This window comes from Osmerus eperlanus, chromosome 26 (assembly GCF_963692335.1).
Source record: "Osmerus eperlanus chromosome 26, fOsmEpe2.1, whole genome shotgun sequence".
Taxonomy (NCBI): domain Eukaryota; kingdom Metazoa; phylum Chordata; class Actinopteri; order Osmeriformes; family Osmeridae; genus Osmerus; species Osmerus eperlanus.
Window position 1 is genome coordinate 4870937 of NC_085043.1, and position 20447 is coordinate 4891383.

Genomic DNA, 20447 nt, shown 5'->3' on the forward strand with positions numbered 1-20447 from the left:
GCTCTAACGGTGCGTTTACACTGCAGCGACGCGATGCGAGCGACAACATGTTTTCCATTCATTTTCAATGGAGCCAGGCGAATCGCTTGCGTGGTGCATTGTGGGTAGCGACGCGACCGAGTTGAGATTTTCTCAACTTTATGCAAATGAGGAGCGATTTTCGCTAGCGATGGCCAATGGCAGTGTTTTCTTGTTTCTCGTAACGTAGCAACCATGGTAAACATTTCTAGCTTTCAGTTTTTAAGATGGAGGAGAAACTAGTCGCCTGTGTGGATGCATATCCAGTCCTGTACGATACGTCTCTGTATTTGTACAAAGACATTAATAAAAAGAATGAGGCCAGGCGCAGGTTTGCCGACGTTGTCGGTGCTCCTGGTGTTTTTTTTGTACTTTGTACTCTCGAACAAAGTTACGTTCCAGGGAGTTCCAGCCGGGCTACTGTACTACTATAAACCCGGCTGGAACTCCCTGGTCGTATCGACAGATTAGCAGAGACTTTGAGTACTATAATAAAACGTTTTTACACATGTCAACGTGTATGTCTATTAAACAGTTTTGTATTTTGTATACAAGTTGTATTTTGATCGATGTTGCGAGTACGTAAACCCAAGTCTGCACACTTGGCCATGACAACCACAACAGTGACTTTAGAGAACTACAATTCTACATTAATCTGTTTGATACGCCCCCGCGCGTGGTGAACTGTGGGAAGGCGAGCGATGGCAAGCGATTCGCGTCGCTGCAGTGTAAACGCACTGTTATCCAGATCGACTTACAGTAAGTACAGGGACATTCCCCCCGAGGCAAGTAGGGTGAAGTGTCTTGCCCGAGGACACAACGCCATTTTTCACGGCCAAGAATCGAACCGGCAACCTTCTGATTACTAGCCCGATTCCCTAACCGCTCAGCCATCTGACCCCCTATTGTAGGTTAAAAAAAGGAGCCTTGCTATGTACTATGCCTGCAGTAATGGATGACCTTATCAAATTACACTTTTCTATCGGATTTAGTTATAAGGAAATACTCGTGATTTTAGGCAAAAATTACTTGTGATTTTAGGCAAAAAAGAATTGGGCCTATTCAGAAGGAAACAACATAGGACTACTGATTTGGATGAGTATAGATTTTGTGCAAATTTGTGATCTTATGATCTGGGAAAATATCTGTCATTTTCTCGCAAATTTTTAAGGGGGGGATCTTCGAGGTTATGGGGGGTGAGCCCTGGAGCCTCATTGTATGTAGATCGGTCCTTGATCAAATCACACACAGACACACACAGATTCCTTGCATTATAGCAAGCTTGTCGCCTTATCACACACACCTCATCACTCCATTCCCTCACAGAAGAGTTGCAAAATAATACTGGGGCAAAGTCACCCTTTCCTGACCCTTACATTTAAGACTGGCACTGGTATCAGACACCCAAACCACACAAAAGGGGTATCACATCAGAGTAGCAGGATCTGATTCATTTAATTGCATAATACAATTATTTTGAAAATTAATTTCAAAATATGAGCTGGATTCAGACCCATGAAGCAATGAGAGAGAAGAGAAAAACAGAGACTTGAAATCTTGAGTCTATAGATGAACTATTTGATGCAAATTGAATGAATGCGTAAAGACTGTTTTAATGTCTGGATGTATTCTACCTCTTATTTAATGCTTCTAAGATGCATTATTAGTCTGCCATTTTTCTCCTGGTTTTAAGCTTCAATAGCAAAATTGTGAAGGTGACATTTTGGCACAGCACATTGATATGGTCATTTATGCAAATGACAAAAATGTATTTTGGGTGTGGAATGTGTTATTCTAACACATATATGAACCAAAACAATTAATACTAGATAAGTAGTATTAGTAGTATTGATAGTTCATTGTTTACTTACAATAAGTAATTGTAGAATTGTTTATTGATGTATTATATAGAGTACTTGTTACTGACTTGCAATGCGACTCAGTGACCTGGCCCAACCCTGAGCCCCTCTTCCAATGAGGCTGGTGGGCTGATCCAGCCCTCTAGGCGCTTGGTGTGAGGGTCGTCCAAAGCATCTCCTCAAACAAAGGAGAATGAGCCCTTTGTTTACCTCCTACATGGTTGACATACTTGAGATGGTGGTGACAACACTGCAAGAGAGGGGGGTCTAAACAGCCATTCATATCCAGTTTCCAGAGTATAGCTTGAGACAAGACTCAATTCTCTCTATTCAGCCAATATAGTTAGACGCAGAAACTTTTCTGTCCTGTTTGCCTATGTGTTTTTTTGCATGATTTGGAGTTCATCACTGTACTTAAAGACCAGTTTCAGTGATGTATTTCTTGCTTCAAGCATTTGTTCCATGGTTCAAGTATAATAACTTAATTCACATAACACTGCACACTCAGAACAAAACATTTTGTGAATACGAATATCACAATGGATCTCAGAGATTACAGTTGCCATACAATCATATTATTGTAGTGTACACTGTATGAAGCAACAATCATGTAGTAATGCACACTTGAATATCTTTAAGCACAGGTTCACAAGGACAACATACTTTAAATTTAATTTATTGCATTTAATTTAACAAAGATAAAGTAACAAACATTTTGAAACTCTAAAGCTTTCCATTAGTTTTTTTCTCATGATAAACTATTTACAAAGGAATATTCAAGTTTGGTGATAGAAACTGTACAGTGTCATCTATCCACAGGGGGTTCAGGAGGAATGCGAGTGCCAAAACTCTGTGTGTGTTTGTATGTGTGTATCACTGCGGTGCTTTAAACCATGCGGTCCTGGGCAACATCTGTGATGTTACATTAGGTCATTACATGTTTTTTTTATTAATTAAACATGTTCCATAATTAGTTGTCTGAGTTTGAAATGAAACAGGAAACTGAACAAAACAAAATATTGGCCCCCAACTGTGGAAATCATTGACCATGTAATTTCCCCATGTTTTTTATGCATCATACATCAAAAAACAATAGGAAAAAAAATAACCCAAACTTTCTTTGGAATCCTTGGTAGCTTAGTGCAGGTTTCTGATATTCTTACATCCTGTTTGTTATTTTCCAGAAATCCTATGCCTTTTTCATTTTACCTATCAGAGTACTACCATTCTCGTGATGAGTGACTCCATTGCTTGTGCCGTGGGAGGTACCATTGCTGGTGCCATTCTCTGCGTGCTTGCCATTGCTGGCCACAGTAGATCCATTGGTCTTGCCATTGTGACTTTGCTTGCTGTTCAGCTTTGGCAGACGTTTGCCTTTAATGTAGGCCTGGTACCAGAAGTTGGAGAACAGAACAAAGAAGAAGGTGCCGTACACCCAAATGAGGTGGATGAACAAAGGGACCTGGTAGTCACAGCTCTCCATAAAGTAATACTGCGTGACATGGAGGGAAACTAGGACAAACTGAACCTGTTGGATAGGAATGGATCCAAAGATTAGTAAACACACACATGGACACACACACACACACACACATACCTGATATGTAAATCAAAAGCTCCATATCTTGAATCCAAAGCAAATTTTGACTGAATTTAACAAAGAGCTGTTATTTTAAATTTCTGACAGATAGGATTATACAATGAATTGCCATAAGAACAGATATCAAAGGCCTTTATGGAGGACCTAAAGAAACAAGAAACAAATAGCAAACAGACACAGAAAAATCCTACCAGCTGGATGGCAGTCATGTACTTCTTCCACCAGAGGAACTTCTGGAAGCGTGGTCCAGCAGCTGACAGACCATAGTAAAAGTACATGATGACGTGTACAACAGAATTCACCATGGCATGGAAGGAGCCCATTCCCCCTGGGGTAAACATTCACATAGAAGAAAGGTTAAGGCTAAACAGTGATAAGGGTGTTCCTGGTCATTCATTGCAAACATCACATGGCAAATTATTTACTGAATACCAAATAAGTAAGTGATTCATGACCTTTAAGAGTTTGATATGGAGAACTATTGTGGACTCACCAGGAGCATAGCTGACACCCCACCACCAGGTCCAAGGCATGAAGGAATGGTGGAAGATGTGCAGGAAGGTGATCTGACCATGCTTTTTCCTCAGCACAAAGAAGACCTAAACCAAGGAGAGAACAGTTCATATCCAACAACTAGAAATATCTAATTATATTCTAACTATTCAACCTGAAAATCTGTTGCCTTACTGTGTCCATGAGTTCGATGAGTTTGGAGAAGAAGAACAGCCAAGCCACTCGGACCATCTAGTGAAAGAAGAAATAGTATTATCTGTGTTGGTCTCTCATTAAAAGATAATATACTTTGGATATCATTAATGGTATTAAAGGTCAAAAACACTATTTTGAAAAAAGAGTAGGTGAGAAGTGGAATGCCCTTGTGTGTGACCAGGGACTCTTGACTTACTCTTAGTCCTTGAGGGCTGTCAGAATAATCGCATGGGTCACATCTCCAAGTGTATGTGGTGGCCCAGCCAGACATCAGAAACTGAAGTACAAAAGGACAAACTCAGTACACACGTCTAGACAGACATGCTCCAACCCTGCAGAGATGCCCTGGAATAATGAATCAAATTTGATCTGCATTCTCCATCCAATTTGTCCTTCTAAATTTGAATCCTTTAAAGCGTCCTAGTATCCCACCTCATAAACAATAAAGACAGACAATGCCACAAGGGAGAAGTTGTAGATGATCATGGCCTCCTTGAGTTGGAAAGGCTTGCGATTGGCCATGAGGCGCGGCCCAGCAAACAGCACAAAGAACAGGTAGCTCAGCAATATGGCCGACATGTACACTGGATTCTGCATCATTGGATAAACCTTCAATCGCGGGTCTATGAAAGAAACAACCATGTAGAGACAGATATGACATGCCGTCGTGTAAATAAGATAAATAACATAAGGCCATTTAGATTGTTTAATAAAAGAGCAAGCTATAGCTGTTTTATAGGAAAGGTAACCTTAAATGACTTATTTTGTGATCTTGCGCCATTTTCTAATATAATGGTAGGGGAAACACTGTATGAATATTGAACACTCACCAGTTCCTGCCATGACGTAGTCGTATACCTCCATGATTTGAGAACCTATGTCCTGCAACATTTTGACTGGCTTCCCCTTCTATGTTCTGCTAAAAAACCTGTGGAGGAACACATTCATTAGTCAATGGTGAATGCTGATACAGTGTCCTCAATTTATATTAACTGACAAAGCTCTATCAACTGCAACTACTTTAATCTGGTTTGAGACTGTATTTATAGCAGGTGCCTGAAGTTTGAACTCAGACATGTGAGAAAGTGTTTGCTATTAAGGCCCCTCATTCAACAGTAACATGATGTAATGTTGAGTAATAAACCGAGATTAAGTCTTAATCTCACTCAGTCTCATGTGGTGTCTTATTGTTGGGTTTGTGTCTCCAGGGGTTGGGTCTGTCTCTGGTAACCAAAAGGGCACAGCAGTCAAAGCCATGGCTGCTTATCACTGATCCAATAAACCTCACCCCAGAAATCCCAGAATGCAATCAACCAGATCCAAGTTGCTCATCAGATGTGTCCTGGTGCTGGAGCGAGGTCCAACAGCGTACCTCGTCCCACAGACCAGAAGCAGCACTCCCCTCAGTTTGGTACTACAAATGATGGTACCAAAGCCAACACAGGCCCAGAGCAAAACACACTAACTCCTCCTTTTCTAGCTCTACCCAAATGACCCTGACAGAGCAAAGAGACCAATCCAAGATTGAAACAAAGGGAAGTTAATCTACGTCTGAACTATTTGTCTCCAGTCAGGTTTAACAGTATGTGGCTGGGTGTAGACATTCCTGACAGTAGACATGTTTTTACTGGAAAGGAACACTGTACTCTGGGGATGAACGTGGATATAGAATTGTGTGGTAGTGTGTCTAAGTGTGGTACCTGTCTTGACCAAATCCTGTATCAATTATTTCAACTTCAAACAGTACTAAAGCTGCAATTTTGGGGGACAAATTATGAAACATAGTGTCCATGAGTACACGCTACAGGGTTTCCCGCAGAAAAGGTGTTAGTTAAGGTGGTGGGGGGTGGTTTGCCATCCAACCGGGGGGCGTTCTGCAGAAAAGGGAGACTGGCATTGGTCACAATTTGGAATGGAAGGGAGAAACAGGATAACGGCGGATATGTCCTTTTTTTTTTTCAACGTAGTTAAGGCGGCAGGCGTGTGTTGCTTAGGTGGCCGCCTTAACTGAAAAGTGCTGCGGGAAACCCTGCACTATAGAGCAAGGTAAACAGATTATAAAAGCTACTATCTACTGTGTTAGAGGTTTCCCATCCCTAAGAGTACATTGCCACCAACCCTAAGCCAACACCATTGAAAGGTAATAATACAGTGGAATGTGTCAGAGGAGTAAAGGCAATTGGGACAAATAAAATGGTCACTTGGCTCAGTATGTAGAAAGCACAGTTAAGGAAACCACTAATCATGGATAAGACAATAGTCAAACCAAGCTCCAAAACGTCTAACAGTAGCTACATACAGCCCAGAAGTTGGTTTGGGCACCTAAATGCGATCAAATGAAAGCTACAACTAAATACTAGAAGTCTAGGTGGCATGCAAAGTCTTCAGGGATGTTGTTGAGACTTGTTGACTGGGAGACAGTACCCTCACCTCTTATGTGCTAGAGACTGGAGTTGCTGGACAAAGTCTTTGATAGATGTTTCTCATTTAGTTATTTAGCAGACGCTCTTATCCAGAGCTCTTCTTATACCTCATTGTGTGACATCCTGTTGCATTTGTACTCATGTATGTGAAGTTAAGGCCGATTTATACTACTCCGTTTTCACGGACACGGACACAGGGAACACTCTCTCCGATGTGGAACGCCCTCTCCGAGCCCCTCAGAGAGCTCTACGTGCACCTCCTGATTTTCCTGACTATCCGTCCGTCATTTTACGGATACCCCTTGGCTGTGATTGGTCCGTATTAAGAACCGCTTGCATCAGGGGCGGGGGCAGGGTTGCCATGACCAACAAGACGAACAGAATCCTTTGACCGGCATTGCTGTAAGTTTTTACAATTCATATTTCAGCTAAACAGTACATGTAAATCAGCATCTGAATTCAAATGTGACGAGAAATGGGCAGTGTAGTTGCTGAAAATGTGCTTATTTTATTGATGAAACGGCTAATTTGTCAATTTGCTCAGACTTTTCGATAACCTAGCTAGAATCGCAGTGCAGCGCCACCTACTCTTCTGGCGGTGAATTGTTTTCAGCACCCACAGCCTTCGGAGTACTATAAATTCAACGAATCCGTCCGACTCCGTCCGTCTGTTTGTCCGTAATGGAGTCGGAGTAGTATAATTCGGCCTAAGATGTGTTCTGATTGGCTTACAGAAGATGGTTGTGTTTAAAGGGGAAGGTGGACAATTTCTCTAGTTTCTCTTTTTCTGTCACCAATAGTAATGGTAGAGTAGGTAATATTTAAAACCTTTTGCCTTGAAATTGATTTAATTAATTTGCAATTTTATAAATATCACTTTCATTTCGCTTTATTACCATTCTTGCTCAAATGTAATCCAAAGTCAAATAACTGCAATCCCAACACATTTGGCTCACCCTGATTGTGAATGTTGTCTAGTTAGATTGCTATCCAAGCTGTCCAATGTGAAAGTGTTCCAGGGTAAATAGTGAGCATTATTCCTCATCTTCAATTCTCAACGCTAGCCGGTGCTACAGTATCATTGTTCTCGTATCGTATCAAGTGCGGCCTATATTCCAGTGCAGCTTATACTTCGTGCCCCAGCTGTCCGGTAGTCTCCAGCTGTGTAGACCTACTGATAACATTAGTGACATCAACTGCCAAACATTAGTGACATCAACTGCCAAACTGAAGTTGACACTGCTGATGCAGCTACTGTAGATAGCTAGCTAGCTCTACTACCAGAACCAGTGATGCCGGTAACGTGTTACTCTAATCTGACCACTTTTTTTCAGTAACGAGTAATCTAACGCGTTACTATTTCCAAACCAGTAATCAGATTAAAGTTACTTGTCCAATTCACTGTGCGTTACTATTTTGTCATTAATAGTAATATATACTTGATTTCTTCTTGCATCTCTGGGAGTGGCAGCAACTAAATTCATGTTTTTTCTTAAAGTAATGGTTCGCAAATGATCTCAGATTTACTGTACTCATGGCGTTTTTTATGGTTTGTTTTTTTTCCCCCCCAAGTAGGCCTACTACTTGAGTCGTTTTTCTAAATGCGTTCTTAGGTCAACATTTCAAAAGAAACTCTTGTCTATAAATCAACATGAACATCAACAAAATGTCAGGAGATACATTGTACATTGTTGTTGTGTACATTACTGTTAAAAATGCAATTCTAATACTTTAATAGTTACTTTTAAAATCAAGTAATCTGTAAAGTAACTAAATTACTTTTTAAAGGAGTAATCAGTAATCAGATTATTTTCAAAGTAACTGTGGCAACACTGACCAGAACACACACACAGCTAGCTAGCTAACTCCTATGTTCCCCAAGACTCAATGGTTGTTTTTGACACATTCCCCTCTTTAAGTCAATAACAGGAAATTAGATATAGTATAACCTAGATGAAGATATGTATACTATGCAGGGCTTGAAATTAACCTTTTTATTTGGTGGCACTGGTGCTCCCTCCAAAACTTTTAAAAGTTAGGAGCACCCGCAAACATTTAGGAGCACCCACCGAATATTACAGCACCACAACTACAATTTTCATGTTATTGATTTATTTTTTGCGCGCTAGTTAGCTCCTTGTCACGTGACAACGGTGCGCATTGACAAGGAGTAACTGATGGCTAATATTAACCAATCTAAAATCTGCATTAAAAGTTTAGAACGTAAAGATGAAGTTTAATTGGTTATGTAACGTTGGATAGAACGGTGGACCAGTCACTGCATCAGCTCACAGTAGGCACATGTGTAGTAGGCTAATTAGCGAGGTTGCACCATAACGATTAGGCCTATTTGCACATGTACAAATGCTCCCAAATTGATATAGCGGTAGCACAGACACAATCTCGGGAGCATATGCAACCAAAATGGTCGCAATTTCAAGCCCTGCTATATGTGAAATAAATACTGTAGCAGTGGTGGCAGTATTTAAAATGTGTGGCGATTAGACCTACCACCATGTTTAACTCCTCTAAATTCCATCCATTGATTTTAATGGGCCAAATTTTACCATAAAAACTTGAATATTTCATAAACCATACAAAGGATCATAAAACAATAGCAACACAATTGGCAATAAGACAAAGTTTTACACCTTGCTTGTCTACATAGTGCACAACTGGGAGAGGTGTAATTGTGGCTTTATTTTGGGTTAGACTAGCAGAGGGGTTATTGTGAATCAAATGCATCTAAAAAAACAAAGCCAAGAAGAAGTTAAGAGAAAGACAGGGGCATGGAGAAAGCATCCTCAGTCTTATCAGTCCTCAGATGATGTGTAAAATGGAGACAAAGCAATGGTCTAACTTCACTTTTCAAAGCAAAGCTATTTGAATTCAGAATTGAATGGAAAAAATATATATATTGGATCACACCATGACCCAAAGTAAATATCTACCAACACAAACAGAGATAACCCAATGGAACCATCGTTAAACCTTAATTTAGAGATAGCCAAGTCAAACATGCACAGAAAGATACAGGTTTTTTCCACACATAATTTCTCAGAGTGAGAACAGAAAGATCAAATAAGACAACCCAAAAGTCATGGTTAAAGCATCAAAAACGCACAATGATTTTATAATTTTATAAGATACACCTGGTCGAACTGATCCATAGACAATATACAGTTTTTGTGCACTGATAGGAACAAGGAGTCAAGACATTTATGGCCTCCCGCCAGTTATTTGCATAGCCTAATGAGTGCAAGGGGCATTTCCCAACAATGGCAACCTTTCCCCTAAATAAAGAAGTTCAAACAATAAATAATTCTTCAGAGCAATAGTATGAATTCAGAAGGCTCTAACCAATGCACTTGATTGCATTGTATTGCCCTGAATTCTTGTTTAGTTTTGGCCAAAAGTAGGGTAAGATCCAAAGTTAGTGTTGTTAGATGGGTCTAGGACGAGGCCGCATACTACATGGGCTGAGGCCTTACAGCAGCAGCCACAGGTATTTGCTGCATGTCTTTCCCTCTATTTCTCCCTTGCCATTCCCCTCTCTCTCCAATACTGTCCTAGGTATGAAACATTCTGAAGGTTTTGCAAAATACAATGAAATTGTAAAGTACTGCCAAATATTGTCAATCTCCAGTGATTTCTTAAATAACACCATTGGTCTACCTTCAGTATCTGTGTAAGACACTTCCTTTGCAAAAGCTTCCTTTTTGCCTTAAGAAATATCAGCCTATAAAAGTGGACCCTCAGGCTTCTTTTGATTTTGGTCACATGATCTTAGAGATTGGGACATTCCTCTACCTGTTGAGATGACTTTCAGTTCGGTGACCTCGAGTGGCACATATAACAACAGGAGGGGGTATCAAGTTCAGCTGCCATTGTTTCGATTCCATGTGTGATTGTGCAGACATTGCTGAGCAAATGCGAGTCGATACCCACAAACTTGTGTGTGCTAACAGACCCGACCTATCAAAATGGGTGGAATCTGTGAACAAAATTCAAAAAGTTGTTTTGTAATATTTATTTTAACATATATGAATGTATTTACATTGTAATTATTAATAATTCATCCTGAATGTAAGTGTAACATCAGAGAAGGTCAACGTAAACCCAAGCGAGGTAATTCGTAAGAGGGAAAGTTCTGAGGGTTCTTTAAGAGGACACTTTGATGCATGTCAGCATTTTGGGGGCACGTACATTTTTTGATTGTACTTATGGGACAAATAAGTTGTATTCTAAACTTAAGGTTATGCAAACTACATTTGTAAACTGAAAATGTACTTTGTCAAGGTCTTAATTGTGCACATAGAAGTTGCTTGTAGGGAAACGGTAGGTAGTGTGTGTGTGTCTCTGTCTGTGTCAGGAGGCTAGTCTTGTGACTAAGATAAGCCTAACCAGGGGAAGGAAAACACTGTATTGCACATCCTGTCATCCTCATCCCAATGCACCAGGGAAAGGGAGACCAGAGAGGAGAAAAAGAAAGCCAGGGACAGAGAACAGCTATCTGATGGAAGTCTCAGCTGCGTGATGAAACTAACTTATGTTAAACATCAAGGGAAAAAAAACCCTCTCTGGTTGTAATTATGGAAACGGTGGTCAAACTCAAAACAACCACAACTAAAAATAGAGTATGGAAAACAACATGGATGCCATCTCATTCAAACCCAACAAAATCATCCAACATGACTTAAAAGTATACATTCTAGGATAATGATTGTTTGTCATTGCATAAATTGTCTTCACACAAATAATCCATATTACCACAGTACTCAAGTTTGAGCTACGTAAACTATAATAAATGGCACACTTCCACAGAATTATCTTAAAAATATGTCAACTTATGAGTAAAATTCTGTCACAACATTTGGAAAGTCACTGGCAAGACAATCAGAGGAATTTCCTTATTGTGTTGTGACTACTAAGTCAGCAATAGTTGTTCGCGGGTAGACCCAGGAAGATGCCTCCTCTCATCATGTTGAGAATGTCACAATGTCCATAAACTGCTCTCCCTCAAATGTGTTCAAATGAAATAATATAGTGCAACTTGAGTAGTCATCTACTCAATCAATGAAGCCATCATTCGTTCATGTACATACAGTATTTCACAATACAGTTTCAAACTGTGCAGGAAAGGACTGAAAAGTTAACTCCCTACCCTTTGCCCTTCCCCCGCCCCATCGAAGCAACAGGCCACCCATGTGATCAACTACAGTATCTCTATTCATCCGCATCCTCCCTGTAAACGCTCCAGAAACTGAAAACCCTTTAGTATGTAAGATTGTGGGTCCGTTTGGTCTTGGGGAATTTGAATTTGGGTTCTTTCACCTATTTCTCAAGAAACCTCTAACAATCTTCTTGGCCACCCCCATGCACTAAACCAAAACACACCAGACACCATGATGACAAAGTCGCTCTATGAACCCTCCCAGGGTAAGGTTTCACAGAGGAAAGGGTGGGGAACATCTAAGAAGCGTTTGTTACGGAAGTCCTGTCAATGAATCATTGAATAAAAAAAGTGTGCCCTCGCTCACAAGGCTGGAGTTAATGATGAACGAACACGCGAGAGAAAAAGAAAAAAAAAAAACTGCCAAGATCCTACGAGACAAAGACAGACTGTCAAGCATCCATTTTTACCTGATAGTCTGCAGGGAACTTCCCCCTCCCTCTTACTTCCCAACATAAATATTGAGAACAGGACTAATTATATCCCTGTATCCACCAAGGGACAAACCAAGAAGATTAGAACCGCTAGCTCAACAAGTAGCAGGATGTGGCAGGGGGTGAGTTTCCTGAGAACTTGAGTTAGGTACAGTAGACTGACTTACCTTTCTGTCTCAGTTGCAGTTCTTCTTTCTTGTCAGCGCACGCCAATGGCTGCCAACCTCAATGCCAACTCCTTGTTCACAGCAGGGCAGAGCTCTGTGTAGCCTGCTAGGGGAACAGGCCAGGAAGGCAGCGGAGACAGAAGGAGAGAGAGATAGAGGAAGACAGAGGGAGTGAGAGAGAAAACTGACTGTGTGACTGGTACTGGTGCTCTCCAAGGCCCCTCCCTCCCTGACTCACACAGCGGATGAATAACTCGAGGGGGAGGGGGGGGGGGGGCGGTAGTGAGGGAGACAGGAAGACAGAAGCAGGGAGAGAGTAGTATGTGTCTGAGCATGCAAGAGTGCAAGTAGGTTGAATGCTTGTGAGAGAGAACTGGCTTCCTATTTCAAACTATTAGGTGTGGGTAAAATTGAGGAAGTGCTTGGTGACTTGTTGGTTTGTAAACCCTGCACTCGTCACACAGAAGGGAGTTGCTCCTGCTGCTCCACCAGGGTACATACACCAGACCACAGCATTGACCCTGTACATTTTCTCCGGGGGCTGGTCGATGATATTATTCATCCAGGCACCGGGCAAGAAATCAGTGGCGACACTGTTATCATGAAGGGGGACATTGTTAGGCCACCATTGTAAGGCCAACCGTCTCTCTACCAAGCCAACACCCATAAAGCAAAGCTAACATCTATTTATCCTCCTTCTGGATACAGACAATCCATGTCAATACAAGATAATATGCATGGAAATGGCCATCTAACACTGACAAAAACATCTGCAGAACACAAAAAATTAAGTGTCATCAAGTGACAAAACACTTCCCCAGGAAACTACCGCATTTGGAACAGCTGAAAAAGTCGATGGCAGTTGGTGTGATGCATGGTATCATTTACATATCATGTTATTGTTTACTTAAGGCTGGTTTGTTAAATGTAATAGCTGGTGGCAGCAGGACAATGAGTCCTGAGTAATACCTTATACTAATACCACTCTAGGTGCTGTTGTGCAAGTACATGCCCAAAATAGTTCATTCAGCCTTTTCTTTTTTGCATTTCCAACCCACAAAAAAAAAAAAACTCTTTAATTAAGGTGAGTGGAGTGACGTTTCATTGTTTACGTGTTTCTTATGTTTTGCCATTATTTCGGACCTAATAAGGGCCGGTTTTACCGGTTTCCACAGTATAGTCCAGGGGACAAGGGTGGAGAGGAGTGTGTGTGTTTATGGCAGGCAGTTCTCTCACTCTCCATCTCTCTCCAGCAGTACCAAAACATGCCTCCTGAAAATAGATCATGTTTATGCTGCCAGCTTTATATACATTTTTTAAGTAATCCCCAGGTGTGACAGCATTTTTCCTTCTCACAAACATCAAAAGCACAGGAGTCAAAGTGAGTACGGAAGGATGAGTCTGTTGAAGGGAACAATGCAGTGTAAATACATCTCCCCTCACTGAAACCAAGGAGAAAACTATTTGGCACTTCAAACTATTTGGCACTTTTGCAGATCAAACGTGATGTACAGTACAGGAGGGGGGATTTTAACATGCAACCTCTTGATATGCAGTCAAATGCTCTATCACTGACCGATCTTACCAAACCCTATATGATACAAGAATGGTTGAATAAAAAACGAAGTCAACCCTGGGACTGTCAACCACATGTACTGTCAACCAAGTTACAGTAATCATCAACACTGTTACTTTTTCAGGGTTGACAAATACTGTACAAATACTGTACATGTAAATGCATTACACAATCGGTCAACCCTGTTACTTGTAAATATTGTATTGAAATTCCTACAAGGTGACTCAAATTTGCCAAGTTTGGAACTTCATTGAATGAATGGCAGTCAAGGGGGCATTCAGGAGGTTAAGAAAAGTATGCAGTGAAAATATACTTAAGTGGTTTAACATGGCAGAACACAGCATCCTGTAAATCAGCATGGAATCCTTAACATGTAAAAAAAGCACGCTACTAGGAGGCTCAACATCTCAGAGGCTTTAGAAAAACACATTTTAAAAGTATGCAAGGTAAGCATGCCACATACTGAGATGTGATTGCTTCCAGCGTTTCCTGGTGACTGGAGCACGGAACTATCTGTTGTATGCCCTGGCCCTTGTCCTCCAGCGTGCTTCTGTGTCAGGGTGTGGGTGCTAATGGATACACAAGCACAGCACGCACATGTCTGTGGAAATCTTTACACGCATATGACACCAAAGTGTGAAGACTCGGACCAGAGCCTCCCAGTCTTTTTATCCATTCAATAGAACAGCCTGTAAATCAACTCTGGCCTCTCCAGTTCCAGCTCTCTTTCAGGGGTTTTTGCCTTCCATATCAGAATGGGAAAATTATTAGCTCAATTATTCATATTGGATGATTGACTTGGCCGGACAAAAAATGACCACTTATTGGCCATCAAAAAATGGTTACTCGGGCAATAGTAAGTTTGGAGGTGTTGTATTTGGTTTTGTCTGAGAAGATAAAATATTTCTGTTCACTTCAGCCTTTGATTTGTTGTTGCATCAGCAGTGATGTCATCCATAAAGAGAAGTGTGTCCATTACACAGGTAATGCTATGCAGCATAGCATGTGCACTTTTTTCTCAATCTCTACTTCCATAAAACTGTGTTCCAGATCTCCCAGGCTTTTGTAACCTATAAACTACCTTCATAATGTTTTTCCAAGTTTAATAGTGATTTGCATTGCACTGTGCAAAGTGAGGTTTGTCACTGTGTTTATCTAGACTTGGATAAATATATGCCTACAACCTGGAAGGTTTTCATCCCAACAGGAAGTATCCTTCGGTAATCCAACATAGGGGTCTTCCTTGGCCTACTGGTCATTTTTCATAGTTAAGCTCTGCAGTCTTTCCTGTTAATAGTAAACCACAATGTTTATTTAGGCATGCCCATGAGTTTTGCAATGTTGCTGATTGATTATTTCAATTTTCATGCCTGCCAAATTGTTTTACATTGACAACAGACTCCAAAGACAAATGCAAAACCTAAACTCACAACTAGACAGCGACAATGAAAATGCCCTAACATTTTAGCAAACTATTTGCACTTTATCCTCAGTCATTGGCCGCAATTGCTTAGGAAGTTGGTAAGACCGGCTTCACCATGTGGGTAGAATAATAGCATAATTGAGCAACCAATCAGGAGCACAACAATACGAATGAGAGTTGTGTGAAAAGAAGAGCAAAACTATACAGAGATTAAGACAACCTGAATTCACTCGGTTGAGATGGAAGTTCACCTACTCAAAAATAAAAAAGGTTTGGAGAGACACCCAGCATGGATTATTACGTCGAGAACAGCGTGCAGGGATTTAGCAGTGGCTGTCAGTGCATCCTAGTCTGGGGTCTCAAGTGTGCCTAAACAATGCAAGCCAGGTTCATTGACCTTATACAGAGGTTAGGGGGATAGAGGCAGGAGGTTGAGTCCCTCAGGTATGTACTGTATATGTTGGAGCCAAAAGCAACCCTTTTTTATGTTAGCGTTTACAGCACCCTCTACAGGTCTGCAGAGTAATGTCCCCAGAGAGGGGGATGAATAGAGGGGTCAGGTGTGGCTGATTGGAGGCAGCTTCTACTCAACTTTATACTTACTATAGCCTTTATCTTATCATTTATGTAAAGATTGATTTAACTTATTCCTATGTCCTTTTTTTATATGCAAACCCCATGGCTGAAATAAACCTAATATTATATTCACCTTCTACTTCTGGACAATCTTTTTTGGTTACATTTACATTACATTTAGTCATTTAGCAGACGCTCTTATCCAGAGCGACTTACAGAAAGTACAGGGACATTCCCCCGAGGCAAGTAGGGTGAAGTGCCTTGCCCAAGGACACAATGTCATTTAGCACGGCCAGGAATCGAACCGGCAACCTTCTGATTAATAGCCCGATTCCCTACCTGCTCAGCCATCTGACCCCTGGTTGCTGCATGGCAAGGATAGCAAGTAAAGGAACACGTACTCTTTGTCATTAAAGTGTGACAGAAGCTCAATACACTTCAAATAAAGTAACGTGCCACGGTCTCCAGCCACAGTGTCCAGCCAGCAAGGCCAGAGTCCCGTGGTACTGCAATCACTTCTGATGTGTTTGCTGGGGGAAGGCGATGCCATCATTAAAATTGTTTTATTGCTTTATCTTAATAATTTTGGGACATTATTTGCCTACATGCTGTTCTGCTAATGACATTTGGGGGTTCACTCACCAAGTATTTTGGCTAACGTCCCCATTTGCCCATGCTGTAGGTACAATGTCCAGGTCGTTTGCCACCGGTTCACTTCTCTCTCTCTGTCACTCCTTTGTAATATCCAAGTGGATTTTATTACGCATGGTAAAAGTGTGCAGATCACAACATTCCACAAAAAGAAGTTAGTGTATTGAAGTGCTCCCCATTTGGAAAGGCATTTTCATGCCCCAAATAGTCTTAATATTACAACTTGAGACGCTGACAGCAATAACTGAATGTATATTGTCTTAGAAGGGGGCTTAGTACATTATGGAGTTATGAGCCAAGTCTTTAATGGATAATCCCTGTCTCCTATGAGCGACCCATCCAGAGCTTCACTCTGGTTAGTTTCAAATGTTGCTATATAAAAGAATCCTCTGCTGAGCCTGAGTATAACAATAGACGAACCTCTCGGATCGCGAATCGCCTGAACAATTATGCAATGGAAGCCCTTGCAATTTACATGGATGGCATACCGTTCTATAAATTAATGTGTTTGATTGAAATGTTGAACTTTCTTCAAACTTTGGTTTTGGAAATAGTGTAAGAAATTGCTAATGAAGAAGACATTTTGGAGGAGCAGCACTGCTCTAATCCATCAATCTTTCTCCTCCTGCCCCACCCATGACTTGTAAAGTCTACTCCTTGGCAGACTTTGCAGAACGCACCAGAGGTAGCCTGAAAAAAAAATCTAATGCCCGGAACATGACCTATTTGACAGTTGCGTTACCCAAGGGCGGGATCACAATTTCAGGCATTGCATCATGTCAAATCTAAAGTGCTGAATACAGAACAAAAATTAAAAATATATATTGACTGTGGAGTCACACCACAACTCAAAGACATAGCATGTATGAGGTTTTTTTATAGACAAAAACTATTATTCACAATCCAAGCAAGCCAGCAAAACTTACAAGCAACTCGTTTCAGAACTGGTTTTAGCATCATGGGATAAGAATTTGTACAAACATCGCCCACTCTGCTTATTGAACTAAACAAACCATTTCCAGGAAACCCCTGGCATAGGCACATTCTCACAGTATATTTCCAAGAAATAAAATATGAAATAAAATACAAAAATTCTAAACAACTTCTAAATCAGCACTCGAATGTGGTGGGTCTAGCCTAAAACAACCAATGTGCTTATGCCTGACTGCACATTGGGGTGTTCTGGAGTACAGCTCTGACCTTTAGGAGCAGACAGACTACACAGGGCTGTCTGCATTCATCTTTACAGTAACACTCAACACTGGTCTCACTCTCTCCCAAACCTTTCAATATGGACTCCAAATCGAGAACTTTCCACCGAAATATGCAGTCGATTCTAACTTTGTTTTCCCAGGAATTTCTCCTGCATATCACGGGAGAATTTATAACACATGTCAGCTGATGTTTTAAGAGTTGCCTTGTCCATTCTCGATGGCTCTGCACTATCCTGCTGCTGGGTATGCCAGCAGATAAGGAAAACCCAAATGTAGTGACTCAAATTAAGCTAACGTCTAAGCTTTCCTGGGTGACAGGGCACAGAGTTAATGGATTGCCTGTCTCAGTGTTTCCCCTACCATTATATTAGAGGGGTACCCCGCCCCCCCAACAGCACTCCCCGCCCCCCCTGGAAGGTCAAGTTAATTTTGCAAAAAACATTTTACATTTTTAATATAGTGCCAGATCACAAAATAAGTCATTTAAGGTTACCTTTCCTATAAAACAGGTCTATAGCTGTTAGCCCCCCCCAGCCCGCCGACGATCTTAAGGCATTTATAATCAAACTAGCATCCATTCAAATGAAAATAAAGATATATTCAGTTAAAAGGAACCTCATTATGGATAGGCAATGGGAGAGGCGCCAAAGGCCCTGACTGAGGGCAGGTAGACCTGGATTGTCAGAATAGGGTATTGTTGGAAGGTCTTTGCAGCAGCCTTCTACACACTTCCCTCTACCTTGCAATGGACACCCAAACTAGCAAGAGTGCGAATTTCAGTACCAACACAAAAACAAATATACTGTAATATTTCAAAAGACTATCCACTTGTTCATTAAAAAAAACAAAAAAACAATAACGGTACGAGAACAATTGATGACAGTAACTTCTAGCGTCCGTGGGCAGAGCTTAAGTTGGTACTAATTGTGGGAGAACTCTGAGGTGCCAAATCAAGTTCAAGTGAAATAATAGTGCAGTATTCATGCATGTTTTGATCGACACTTTCAAACAAGCCCGTCTTAACTCCGTACCTACCGTTGATCACGCAAACTAAAAGCACGGCTTCAATCTTGTGCGCTCACTATAAAAAAAGGGCACAATGTCCCATCACTATAAATTTAGTAAATAGTCCACGTTTACCCACCTGTATCAAAACGTTTAAATGGAGAATGGTTCAAACGTGAACCTTTCCGTGCCTCTGTGTTCCTTTTCTCCAACCATGTGTTTTGCTGGCTCCTCCTGGTGAACCTGGATGATGGCGGTTAGGAAAAGGTGGAGTTGTCTTTCGGGGAAGAGCCTAACATTACGCAGCAGACATCCCAAGACTCCCGGAAGTTCCGGGAGTCTCCCGCATTTCAATAGCGGCTCCGTGACGCCCGCAAATGCTATACAATCTCCCGGAAATTGGGGATTTTGTATTTAGAGCGAGCGAGAGACTGTCCAATGGTAATTTCTGTAAGAGAAAGGTGCATATCGCGCGACCGCTCCGACTTGCCAAGCGCGACCACTACCAACTACGCCAAAGAAAAGCTAGCTCTTCTTTGACGCGGGTGGCCTCGAGGAAACTCACGGTTCTCACTCCGTTACATTGGCTTTGGGACATGTTCCAATCCTAACACAAAAACATGCAGAATAGGATAGATTGCTCTCTTTCCCTGTCCCTGACCAAGACATAGGCATGACCACTTGGAATTGGTCCCCTGGCGCAACTGAAAAGGGCGCCCACTGCTCATGGATGTGGAAAATGCAGATATTGAACTTCTTCATTGGACAATGTGGACAAAGTGTGTGTCATGCTCATAATCAGAAGGTTGCCAGTTCGATTCCCGGTCGTGCCAGATGACGTTGTGTCCTTGGGCAAGGCACTTCACCCTACTTGCCTCGGGGGAATGTCCTTGTACTTACTGTAAGTCGCTCTGGATAAGAGCGTCTGCTAAATGACTAAATGTAAATGTATTGACGTATTAGTGCCTTTTAGTTAGTACTTTTTATTAGTACTTTGAGGTATGAGTACGATTATTGACCGTGTTCATGTATCACTGAGTGTTTAAGGAAGCCCTTAAATGAACATTCATGAAAAATTCTCAGCCAAAACTGAGATTGGGATGTGTAGTTACCCTTTTAACGTTGAAGGGATAAAGGAATAAAGAAAACTAAGTTTGGTGTAGTAAGAATGTCTGTCCAGCAGATGGCATAACATTGGTAGATTCAAACCAGCCCTGAACCATTTTACTTCAGTTTGCACAATCAAGATCCCCCAAAGGGAATAGTGTAATGAGTATTATTATTACACATGGTGCCATTCTATTGTTGCTGCTTTAGGACACTAACGTTCATGAGAAGTTCTCATGGCTGTTAACCACACTCTTTTTCCAATGTTTTTTGTTAGTTTGTTTCATCTATTTTGGTTGTTTAATTAGCATTACTATGTACGTATTCCGGAGGTACTCATGTACTTTGAATGGTGCTTAAAACCTTATCTGTATTTATTTATTTAACTATAATAGAGGCGGTCCCATACCGGCGCACACGTTCCTGGGAATCTGTGGCCTGCTTTTGCCCCAC

The 20447-nt window shown here is 41.2% G+C and overlaps 1 protein-coding gene across 3 annotated transcripts; it reads right to left on the reverse strand.

Moving 5' to 3' along the window:
• Positions 1–2537: 2537 nt before the first annotated feature.
• LOC134012778 (elongation of very long chain fatty acids protein 1-like) lies at positions 2538–19184 on the reverse strand. Of its 3 annotated transcripts, none has more exons than XM_062452352.1 (9): positions 19027–19184; positions 12443–12545; positions 5016–5113; positions 4618–4808; positions 4382–4462; positions 4165–4221; positions 3971–4076; positions 3669–3805; positions 2538–3405 (listed from the first exon to the last, which is right to left on the reverse strand). In XM_062452352.1, exons 3-9 carry the CDS (start codon positions 5074–5076, stop codon positions 3067–3069), a joined length of 972 nt encoding a protein of 323 aa, XP_062308336.1. In that variant the 5' UTR covers positions 5077–5113; positions 12443–12545; positions 19027–19184; the 3' UTR covers positions 2538–3066. The 3 variants fall into 3 exon arrangements, with proteins under 3 accessions (XP_062308336.1, XP_062308337.1, XP_062308338.1); XM_062452353.1 differs by having other exon boundaries at positions 12443–12548; positions 19027–19183; XM_062452354.1 differs by lacking the exon at positions 12443–12545.
• Between the last annotated feature and the right edge of the window lie 1263 nt (positions 19185–20447).

Bases quoted from the DNA above. Each gene is read 5' to 3' on its own strand.
- LOC134012778 (XM_062452354.1), bottom strand. From the start codon at position 5,076: ATGTTGCAGGACATAGGTTCTCAAATCATGGAGGTATACGACTACGTC. The intron at 4,077-4,164 runs GTAAGGCAACAG...TCCTTGGTTTAG, and splicing joins TCATCGAACTCATGGACACA to GTCTTCTTTGTGCTGAGGAA. The intron at 3,406-3,668 runs GTAGGATTTTTC...CCTATCCAACAG, and splicing joins ACATGACTGCCATCCAGCTG to GTTCAGTTTGTCCTAGTTTC.